General features: G+C 37.2%; 1 protein-coding gene across 1 annotated transcript in view; it reads right to left on the reverse strand.

The window, feature by feature from the left end:
* eys (eyes shut homolog) overlaps positions 1-11,796 on the reverse strand; it is a 213,990-nt gene that overhangs the window by 57,001 nt on the left and 145,193 nt on the right. The window contains exons 31-34 of the mRNA XM_016548212.1: positions 5,265-5,449; positions 5,048-5,139; positions 1,374-1,524; positions 687-721 (exon numbers count right to left, since the gene is read on the reverse strand). Of these exons, the coding sequence (XP_016403698.1) occupies positions 687-721; positions 1,374-1,524; positions 5,048-5,139; positions 5,265-5,449 (463 nt within the window). The remainder of the gene's footprint in view (positions 1-686; positions 722-1,373; positions 1,525-5,047; positions 5,140-5,264; positions 5,450-11,796) is intronic.

Raw genomic sequence — 11,796 nt, forward strand, 5'->3', positions numbered from 1 at the left:
GGCTCGTTTAGTTTACACTCGAAGTAGATTGGTCTCTCTAAGCGAGATCCCAATTTCGTCGGTCATCCGACGTGACGTCGAGAGTGACCGACTGAAAGGGAACTTTCCATACAACAATTCATAGTGACCAAGGGCTCTCAAGGACAAAACACACATCAACAAAAGTAGTTCACATGACTTGTGCACTACATTCTAAGTCTTGACACAATGCAATGCTTTGTGTGATGAAAATACTTGCATTTTAGTTATTCACAGATTCAATTTTCACTTTTGCCTTTTTTTGTTTTTTGAACAGGCTGTTGTTGTATGTCACAAGCTGCATAATGACTCTTCAAAAATGTCACCTTTTGTGTTACATAAAACATTTAATAGCATTAGCATCTGTTTAAAATTGATAAAGGAACGTGCATATTTATTAATACAATGACACTTTCACTTAATAAACATATATTTATAAATGCCACAAATGCTACTGAATAGTTTTAAAGGCAATAAAGATTATTCAGATAAGACAGAAATGGCTCAAACAACATTACCAGTAGGATAAAACTGCATTGATGACAAAAAAAAAAAAAAAAAAAAAACCTATTTCATTATCAGCGCTATGAAAAGAGAAAAAAGCATATGGATCCAATCTTTGTTGTCTAGGCGAAGACATCTCAACCTCTCCTTTTTCTTCTCCTAACAGTATCTCAAGTGCCCGTGACCTGCTTCCAGCCGCCTGAAGGAAAATGAAAAGTGTGCCTGCTAGTTTCTCAGGGCTTTATCACTGTCAATATGTAGACCTTGACAGTTCTTTGAAGCCCTCTGAACCAGTTTTTAGTAACCTGAAAATTACAGGAAAATTCATGTCCATTTTAATCCAATTTGAGTCGGATGTGTCTCTGCGGTAACTGGTCAGGTCATTGTGTAACATGACAAAGGCAAACCATCAATCTTTCCTTGTTTCCACATTATAATCAGAGTTCCCAGCTGGCCTAAGAATTATAGTGACTTTTCAAACTTTCCAGTCATTAGCAAAGTGTAATGTCACTATCTTAACACTAAAGATAGTGTTAACTCTAGTTCTCCAATTTCAAGGTGGAATTATATAGTAAAAAATTAATGTCAGGTTAAAAAAAAATTATATATATATAATTGTGATAGCTATCATAATTTACCAATTAAAACACCTTTCCCCCCCCCAAAACATAAAAAAAGAAACATTTCTTCTTATTATCGATGTTGTAAATTTATTTGAAATAGAAATCTTTTGTTACATTATAAATGTCTTTACTGGCATGAATGGTTACTTTACTTGAATGGTAGTTTACATTATATGACCTTTTACTCAGGATGTGACCCTTTAAAAATAACATATAAGTAACTCTTACTTTATAAGGTGGATACAGAAGAGGAAGTCCTCCTATGAAGAGACTGTCAGTTCTCTGTAAACTCATGACTGTTGTGAAATTGCTTGGAATGCTTCTGACAGTCCTAAAGCCTGAAATAGTGACTTCAGCTGCACACGGAGAAAGATACTGTCTGTGGAAAACAAAGATAAAAACAAAATAAAGAACAGTGTGATATGCATGTGGACAAAATGGTCTCTGTCTTGTTATAAATCAACATTTCAGGTCCCTGTTTCTTGTATCTCTTCACCTAATGGTGGTAAATGCACTCAATTAATGATCTTTAGTCTTAACACCACAGGCGTCTTTTAAGGCAATTCAGCTTATGTTAATAAGATACATTTGCTATGCCTAAAGTAGAACACAATTACTTTAAAAGCTAAGCACTGCTAATGCCCGCTTTATCGGTTATTATTTTCCACTTTTTTAATATTCAGACCAAAAACAGGTTATGGTGAATGACTCATAATGACTGTGTTGTTTCCATGGATACATGAGATACAGGAAGGCACTGAGAAAGAAAAAGGGTCTACAGTGAATTCATTAGCCAGTACAGCATTTAAAATATCATGGTTATCGTAGCTTTCAACTAGAACTAACAGTCTAAGGCCATACCATGTGTGCAAATGATTTAATCTTGTTTTAAACAGTAGCATATACCATAATGCATCAGACACAGCTTAAAAACAACTGTAAACTGTTTCATTGACAGTTAAAAGCTAATTAAAATTGTGGAAAAAAAATCCACTAAATAAAACAAATGATTTGCTCTGCTCAAGGGCGTCTTTCACCTGCGGCTAATTATTTCCCCTCTTCCTTTTAAAGACATCTTATGCGTCTTGGACAGACTGTTCCGGAGATGTACCCAAGCCTTGGGAGTTTTCCAAAGCTTATTCTGCCCTTCCAAACAACAGGGGAGGAAAGATAATTACCTCAGTGTGGATTCTGGGATAACTATGTGCAGCTGGAGGATTGGCCTACAGATGCTCAGCTCATAATGGCAGTATCCCCCCCAGCCTTGATATCCGTCTCCCCATCTTCTGAAGTTCAGAGAAGCCAATCCTGACTGATTTGTTAAGCCTGTAATTCACAGGCTGTGGAGTTTTTCTCTTGATTTGCTCCACACCTCAGGAGGAACGACCACCAGGCCCTGGACGTCCTCCCTCTGGAGCAGCCGGAGAGACTGTTAATTTAGAAGAGCTCCGCTAGAGCAGCCTGGCATCTCGCCAGAGAGCCACTGGTCCCATTGAGTCTTTGAGCAGACAGTTCCCCAGCAGGACACACAGAATGCTCCTTTTACTTCGAAATGCTTTAAAGGCGACAATAAAGCACAGCATGGACCTTTATAATTGTTTCACAGGTTCACTCTGTCATGTGAGACATGAATAAGGGAGCGAAACTTAAATTGTACCTTAAAAAAAAAAAAAAAAAAAAATCATTTTATATTTTTCCCTGTGGTCCACTTATATCATTTTGTGCACCAAAACTGGTTGTTACGGAATTTTACATGACCATTCTCCAACCTCTCTGTGAACCTCAGAACTGAACAGGCTGCTTTGTGTACGACTGTGGCTTTAAGAATTTTAAATGCTCTTTACCACGGTTGGGCAAAATTCAGAATTTAAGAATCCTTTTCAGTTTATGAGCTTGAATTCGAATCGAATTGGTCATGACCCACAGGACATTTAATTAGAATATGAATTGGAATGTCAGAAAGAGGAAACACTGAATTACAATTCAAAGAAATTAAAAACAAACACAACAGAGAAATCTAACTAATTTGTCAACAAAACTTGACTAAAACTAATGACTATTATGCTCTTTTACAAAGTCTTGATTTTGTTTTGGGGGTGTACTAGAACAGGCTCTCATACTAGGTCGTTCGAAAAAAGTTAGATCCAATTTTAATTCCTTTACTATGACAATGCAATGCCTAAAACCAAATAAACCAAATAAATGACGAGAACATTACATCTTAAAGGTGACATATCATGAAAATCTGACTTTTCCAGGTTTTAAGTGCTATAATCACTTCGAATGTGGTGGACGGCTTATGTATAGCGGCCCATAGAAACAGTCGCTAATGAGGCATCTATGTTTACATTTCTATGGCATTGAATATGCATTTTCAATAAGTCTGCTATTTAGATCAATGTGAATAAAACCGAAGTTTAAACTAATATGGTTTAAAACGCATTATTTCAGCTCGATAAACATGATAATCAGAACCACAACAGATGTTTTTTAGCAGGTCCGAGCTGTAATGGTGCAGCTATATTCTGGAAAAGGGGGCGGGGAGCAGCAGCTCATTTGCATTTAAAGAGACAGGCCCGAAAAACTGCGTATTTCTGCTTCCACTCAAAATAGGCATATTCAAAATGATACAATAAATGATCTGTGAGGTATTTTGAGCTGAAACTTCACAGACACATTCTGGGGACACCAGAGACTTATATTACATATTGTAAAAAGTGGCATAATATGTCTCCTTTAAATAAAACAAAATTTTTAACATAAATATTTATATTTGATTTGATTTATTTATTTTTAAAGAAAATAACAAATAAGTTGAAAATATTTTTTATTAGCTTTTATCAATCAACAATTACTGATTGAGCTAAATTTGCACTAAACCAGGCATTTTCCTTTAAATACGAACAGCACCTATGGCAGTGCACATTATGCCTAGTTAGTGAATAAGACAGGTTCTTGACCCGACATTCAGTATAAAAAAAAGTGACAACTGTTTAGTGAATTCTCACCTGTATGTTTTCATAGTACAACAAACTCTATTTTAAAAGATCAAGGAAATTATGATTTGAATAATATGACCCCTTTAAAGATATGGTCACTCAGTCCTGTTTTTCCCCCTACTCAGTCTTGTTTTTCCCCCTACTCAGTCTCTTTCACACTAAGTCTTTTGCTAGTTGGCACAAAAGTAATGACTGATTTGTGCAGCTGGCGCATCTTGGAAGCTTTTCAAAATCTCTGTGAAAAACAGACATAAACAGGCTGATGCACTCAAGATCGGGAGCCGGCTAAAGCGTTTGGATGTGAAGAGGCTGCGTTGTCTCTCAGAGACTCAGAATCTGATCAAATCTTTCAATGACTGTTACAGTGCATTTTACTTTCTACTGAATTGGATGAAAAGAAACTAACCTAATGGACCTGTGTGAATTGTGCTTCCGAACATCAAAGACCTTTCAGCAATCATTCAGCTCTCAGTCCAAATACCCAGGCCTGACAATTATGGGGTTATACTGCACCCATTTACAGTCTTGAACAAATGTAAGTACTGTATAAGAGCTGGACAGAAAAACTTCCCATCATGTAAATGAATAACATAATGTGTATATTACCTGCACTGAGGTCTCTGTTAGGATCTCAGTGGTATTTGATTGGCTGCCACACGTCAGTCATCCTGTTATTGGAAGCTTTTTCTTGTGGAATAAATTAATCATGACTGACTATCAACAGAGCCTTTCTATACTCTAATTACTTTCTGTGTTCTATTTCAACTTATAGATAAGCTCCAAAGGCGACTTTACATTAACTACCAGTTTCGCCATCTATTTCTTCTTATACAATTGACATCTGATTCATTTTAATCTCTATGATCACAAACTATTTGGATACTGGAGGAGAAATTCTCTTACCTCAAAAGCAGCACATGCTCATTTCCATCAGCAACCTGCTGTGCTGTATTAATCCGCTGAGCTCCCTCCTTTTGGTTGCATAAAAAGTCATACTGGAGTGTGTGGGAAAAATATGTATCAGTATTTTCCATTTAATTATTCCTCGTGCATATTCTTTGATTTCTAAAGGTAATGACATAGCTTTGAAAAAAAAAAGTATATGCATTTGCAGTATTACCTGAAGCATTCCATTGGAAACATAGAGTTTGACGAAGAAGATGCCTTTTATGGCACTGGCTGAATACAGCAGGGTTCCATACATGGATTCAGTCAGGAATCTCACTGTGACACTGAACGCAGCACCGACTTCAATGCCCTCAAACTCTAAAAAGGATTTCCCAGAATATCTCCCAATACTAATATCTGCAGGAGAGAAATGTAGGCAGTTAAGCATAGTGCCACCGTAGCTTCGCTCAACTTGAATAGTATAAAGTCGACATTTGTGTGGATGTTTGCCGCTATCTGGAACCAAAATTTGCAAAGATATCGAAGGTTTTATTTCATTATGGGGGTTAGTAAACAAAAATAACCTGTTTTTCATAATACAGTTGAATTAAATATATATTTAATACAGTAATATTTCATCCTGGGTACAAGAAAATGTAGCCTCACGCTACAGTGAATCTTAATGAGAATGAACATCACAGAACCTTTGTTGTCATGTCATTCCAAATAAAAAGTGGGCACCACAACTTTATTAATATTCAGCGCTGTATGAGAACATGAGTGAATAAGAATAGAAAATCTGAATAAAAAGAATGAGTAAAATCTGAATAAACTGGAAAAACAGGGAATATGAAGTAAGTCTCACATGGAAAAGAAACTTTTATGACAGTTTATAATAAATAGTGAATATTTTAGCTTTTTACTGTGCAAATCTACATATTTCATTCTGACACTATCCCTTTTTAATCAACTTTTAATGGATTTAACTGAAACTGAAGAAAGCACATGAGTAACGTTATGAACACTGGAAACTATCAAAGAATTGATACTCTCCACATTGAATTCCCAACAGTGAGCCAATATTTCTCAATTAAGACGATATTGTTCTACCAATTTTGAATATTACAAGATTACAAAAGATCACAGTGCTAATAAAACTATGAATATGTTAATGCTAATTATGATAATATATAGCTCTGAGCAGACAGAATAAGCATTACATATTAACACAGATTTAAAGCTAACATAATACTAACACTACTAATAATATTTTTTGCGGTATGCAGTATGCATACTTAGCACAGTTTATTTCTTAACTGTGTTTGCCAAAGTGTGAAGTGTACAGCAGGGAGTATTGCATGGGATACCATTTCCCACAATGCAATGCTCCCTTACCTGATCTTCCATTTCAAGTGTGATTTCTTTTTTCACTAATTTCACAAAAGTTAAGCCATTTTTAGTAAATTAAAATGCAATGAATAATTATAAACAATAACAAACTATTTTTAACATAGACTGCTATACAGCAATCAGTACACATTTATATAATCATATTGCAGTACATTCATAAAAAATTACATTTCAAATAATTAGCTAATATTGCATATTTGTCTAGGTTGTATTCTATGTAATGTGTGCAAACAGATTCTGGAATGTGCATAAAAACACAAAAAGCAAAAAAAAACATAACCATGAAAGAAACCAAGGGATGAACACAAAAAGAAGAATAAATTAGTAAATAAAAAAAAAATAAAAAAACCACTAAAATGTAAAGTTTAATTTCTTTGAATTTTTAAGTCAAATCAAAGTGGTGCCGCCGATACACCTTGCAATGATAAGTTCATTGCACTTTTTTCAACTGCTTTGAATTTACATTCAAAATATTTCTGAAACTTTGGTAAACAGAAATGATTAAGTATACGTTATTTGGATGATGTTATATCGATGAAAACATTTTTTTTGAGTCTACAAAACTTCAAATAATCTCAGAAAAAAAGATTTTCCACATATGATGAAAGAGTTTTTTGGGGGGAATTGGTGTTATGAACTGCGCTTTCATTTGACTCACAGAAAAATCTGAGCTGTAAGATCCCTGTCTTTCATGTTAAAGGTATTTGATGATAATTGCGCCTGGTACAGTAGCTCCTTTCTCTCGCAGGAGTGTGATCAAAGCTAAGAGTGACCCATTACCTGCCATGACTTAGTACATTTAAAAGGCAGTTTTTAGATCTGCTTTAAATGGGGGGGGGACTGAATAATAACTCTACCGAGGAAGTCTATTCTAATTAGTGGTAGGAAAGGGCTGCTCGTCTAATGTTTTCTGCTGTCAGTGGATTCTGTGAAGCCACTGATGTTCACCTCGAAATGTCCTTACCAATGTAGTGCATCTGCCATGTTTAGACATGGCAGAAAGTCACTCATCCATAATGAAATCTAAATGCATTATATGTTTAACATTTCAAAGGATGCAATCACTCAAATGCAACAAAAGCACAGGAACATGTCAGTTACCATTGATCATATTTTGCATCCCAAGAGCTGATAAAGCTAAAAAAATAGCCTTTTTTTCCCTCCAGCAAGTGCATCGTAAATGAGAGTAGCTTGCTTTTAGAAGGTCTAAGCAGATCTCTCTACTGTGTAAACCTCTTTCTGTCAGCTTGAGGAACCTCAGCCCTGTACCATGAGGGTTTTTTAGCACAAATGAACAGTAACCCACATGATACTTGCAGCAGCACATGGTTTGCCAAGAAAGGGGTGACTGCGAGCTCATTCAGTGGTTATTATCGACAGAGAGAGCTATGAAAGACACACTACAGGAAATCTCGAATATACAACTCTTATTGGATAAAATAAGTCTGCAAACACTTTGAAGGTGTAGTTATTGCATGTTTGTGAAATGCTGACTCTGCTGGACTGCTGCCAGTTGTGCTGATGAACACTTTTATGGGATGTATAAATATAGAGCTCTGTAAAGGGAAGAACAAGAGAGAGTGTGGAAAAGATCAGCGTTTTCCTTATGGCCATTCAAAAATAGTGTTGTTTAATGAATGAATGGTAAGCTCATCCATTAAAACTGTAGAAGCAAGGAAAGTACTTATGAAATATATACAAATGCAAGACTAACGTTGCACTTATGCACCATTTTCTAACATACTGTAATCAGCTGATTCTTTTACACTTAAATAACTTTAATTATATTCAAATATTATTAGAGACTTTTGCTATTGTATATTTTGGAACATAACTCACCTGTACCACTTGTGCTAAAGACACCTCAAAATGTGAGGCCTTTTGAAAAGAAGTGTGCTTTAACTTTTCTATGCGATCGTGATTTGTTACCTGGCAGACTATAAAATATGAAAAAACGACTTAGACTAACAATGGAGAACCTAAATGTATCCAGTAGTAAGAAAACACCTAGCAACCACCCAGAAACCCTATCTGGAAAAAAAAACTAATTTCTTTGAATTTTTAAGTCAAATCAAAGTGGTGCCGCCGATACACCTTGCAATGATAAGTTCATTGCACTTTTTTCAACTGCTTTGAACTTACATTCAAAATATTTCTGAAACTTTGGTAAACAGAAATGATTAAGTATACGTTATTTGGATGATGTTATATCGATGAAAACATTTTTTTTGAGTCTACAAAACTTCAAATAATCTCAGAAAAAAAGATTTTCCACATATGATGAAAGAGTTTTTTTGGGGGAATTGGTGTTATGAACTGCGCTTTCATCTGACTCGCAGAAAAATCTAAGCTGTAAGATCCCTGTCTTTCATGTTAAAGGTATTTGATGATAATTGCGCCTGGTACAGTAGCTCCTTTCTCTCGCAGGAGTGTGATCAAAGCTAAGAGTGACCCATTACCTGCCATGACTTAGTACATTTAAAAGGCAGTTTTTAGATCTGCTTTAAATGGGGGGGGGACTGAATAATAACTCTACCGAGGAAGTCTATTCTAATTAGTGGTAGGAAAGGGCTGCTCGTCTAATGTTTTCTGCTGTCAGTGGATTCTGTGAAGCCACTGATGTTCACCTCGAAATGTCCTTACCAATGTAGTGCATCTGCCATGTTTAGACATGGCAGAAAGTCACTCATCCATAATGAAATCTAAATGCATTATATGTTTAACATTTCAAAGGATGCAATCACTCAAATGCAACAAAAGCACAGGAACATGTCAGTTACCATTGATCATATTTTGCATCCCAAGAGCTGATAAAGCTAAAAAAATAGCCTTTTTTTCCCTCCAGCAAGTGCATCGTAAATGAGAGTAGCTTGCTTTTAGAAGGTCTAAGCAGATCTCTCTACTGTGTAAACCTCTTTCTGTCAGCTTGAGGAACCTCAGCCCTGTACCATGAGGGTTTTTTAGCACAAATGAACAGTAACCCACATGATACTTGCAGCAGCACATGGTTTGCCAAGAAAGGCACATAAATTCCCCTCGCAAAGAGAGCGAGAGTGAGTGACTGTCTGAGAAAAATTATACCAGCTTATTACATGCCTCATTTTAAGCCATGATATCCTGCTCTCTGTCATCCGTATCAGTCGGCAATTATGGGACATTTTCAGAGACTTCCACCCTCTTTGAGATCATTTAGGGTACTGGTGCGGACAAACTTAAAAGACCGGCTCTGACTTGAGCAATTTGGCCTAAGCATTAGCGTTGGTCTGGAGTTAATGCCCTTCAATCTCAAACAGTTCCTACGAAAGGTCTCGCCTCGGGGTATTTTGCAATGAAATGCTCAATAATGTGGACCTGCCTGCGGTATTTCTCCCTCCCCGTGATTGACCCATGCTAGGCTACAAAACAGAGCACGCTTTTGCGATTGCTGTCACGATTAATGGACCTACAGCAGACTGGGGGGTACAAAACCTGTCACTGGGGCAGTACCGTTTTAAAAGGTGCTTTTGAAAGGGTATCATTTAGGTAGTAATATGCACACTTTAGGTACGAATATTCGTACCTGGAGTGTACATATTAGTACCTAAATGGTATATATCACTACCACCCCAGGGACAACCCAGTGTACCTTTTTTTTGTGTACCAATAAAACCAACCAATAAAACAGGCTACAAAATGGGTAAAAAAGGACTTGTAAGGCTGATGATACACGGGGCAACTTTTTTTGAGCAATGTTGCTTGGGCACTTTCCCATTGAGAATGGGTAACAAATTTCTATCTGGATACTTTAGATCGGTCGTGGGCCCTATGTCTCACCTGGTTGCCCGATTGCTCAAAAAGTTGCCCCCTGTATCATCAGCCTAAGCGTATTTGAATGTACATTATAATATTAATATGATGAAAGGTAATGTGTAGAAGTGTTACTTCTGCACATTAAAACAAGTCATTCATATACTTAAACTATTACAAAAAATAAAACTGAATTTAAAATGAGATAAATTAAGATTATATTTGTAATTTACCTGTCATACACATATCTAAACAATTATAAAGATATTTCACAAGCTGTCTATTTGTGGCATTCTAATTTACACAAAAACATACGTGCAAAAAGTGTCCCAAAGAAATTAAGAAAGACATTAGATAAAATGTCTCAGGTTACTTATGTAACCATGGTTCCCTGAGTAGGGAACGAGACACTGCGTCCTCTAGGGGTCGCTATGGGGAACGCCTCGTCGTGACCCGTGTCTGAAGCATACATTGAAAAAACACCAACTCGTTGGCCGGCGACAGCCATGACGTCACTACCGGTGCGACTATAGTCATCCGTATCAGTCGGCAATTATGGGACATTTTCAGAGACTTCCACCCTCTTTGAGATCATTTAGGGTACTGGTGCGGACAAACTTAAAAGACCGGCTCTGACTTGAGCAATTTGGCCTAAGCATTAGCGTTGGTCTGGAGTTAATGCCCTTCAATCTCAAACAGTTCCTACGAAAGGTCTCGCCTCGGGGTATTTTGCAATGAAATGCTCAACAATGTGGACCTGCCTGTGGTATTTCTCCCTTCCTGTGATTGACCGATGCTAGGCTACAAAACAGAGCATGCGTTTTGCGATTACAGTCACGATTAATGGACCTACAGCAGATGAGGCCTTTATCAATATTTGCTTGACTTTAAATCTTTTTAATGCAGAAATCTTTTGATCTGCCATTGAAAGTCTCTGGGGCACCTTGTTGATTAAGGAGCTTGTAGAAAAATCCCCATGCATCTGCTAAGTCCTGCACTCCATAATAGGACAAATATCTCAGAGAGAGGCCTGTGACTGAAAGAATGGAGACTTATCAGGAAACGAGAGGTTGTGATCTCCGATTAATGAGGATGAATGCGGGGCGACTACAGAGCGTCTACCTTCTCCCTCCCCTGGTGTTCCAGGCAGGTTTACCAGTGTTGATGATGGAAAATTACCCCTCTGAGACTGAGCCATTTATTAATTTGAGATGCTTGTTTGGACTGATATAAGGCTTTCACGCAGTCTGTGAATGCTGCCGGGAGACAAACACTCACCTCATTAGCAATTAACTCCAGATCCCTTTTTGAAATCTGCATTTTAGCCACTAACTTCTCCACGTGCTTGCCGCAGTCTGCTCTCGCTGGCATCTCATTATGGCGAGCACTAGCAAAGCGTTTAAGGGTGTGTGCGTCCGTGTTGATGTTGTTTAACATCTGATGACACACACAATCTATGCGTTATTTGTTTGGGCGAAGAGCACGCACGCGATGCATCCGAGGGGGCAATCGGCGTGCACTAGGAGCGTTTTTTCCAAGGGAAAAGCTCCGCTCTCGTTTGTCTCTCT

The sequence above is a fragment of the Sinocyclocheilus rhinocerous genome, unplaced genomic scaffold, assembly GCF_001515625.1.
Source record: "Sinocyclocheilus rhinocerous isolate Xijiao unplaced genomic scaffold, SAMN03320098_v1.1 scaffold1214, whole genome shotgun sequence".
NCBI lineage: Eukaryota > Metazoa > Chordata > Actinopteri > Cypriniformes > Cyprinidae > Sinocyclocheilus > Sinocyclocheilus rhinocerous.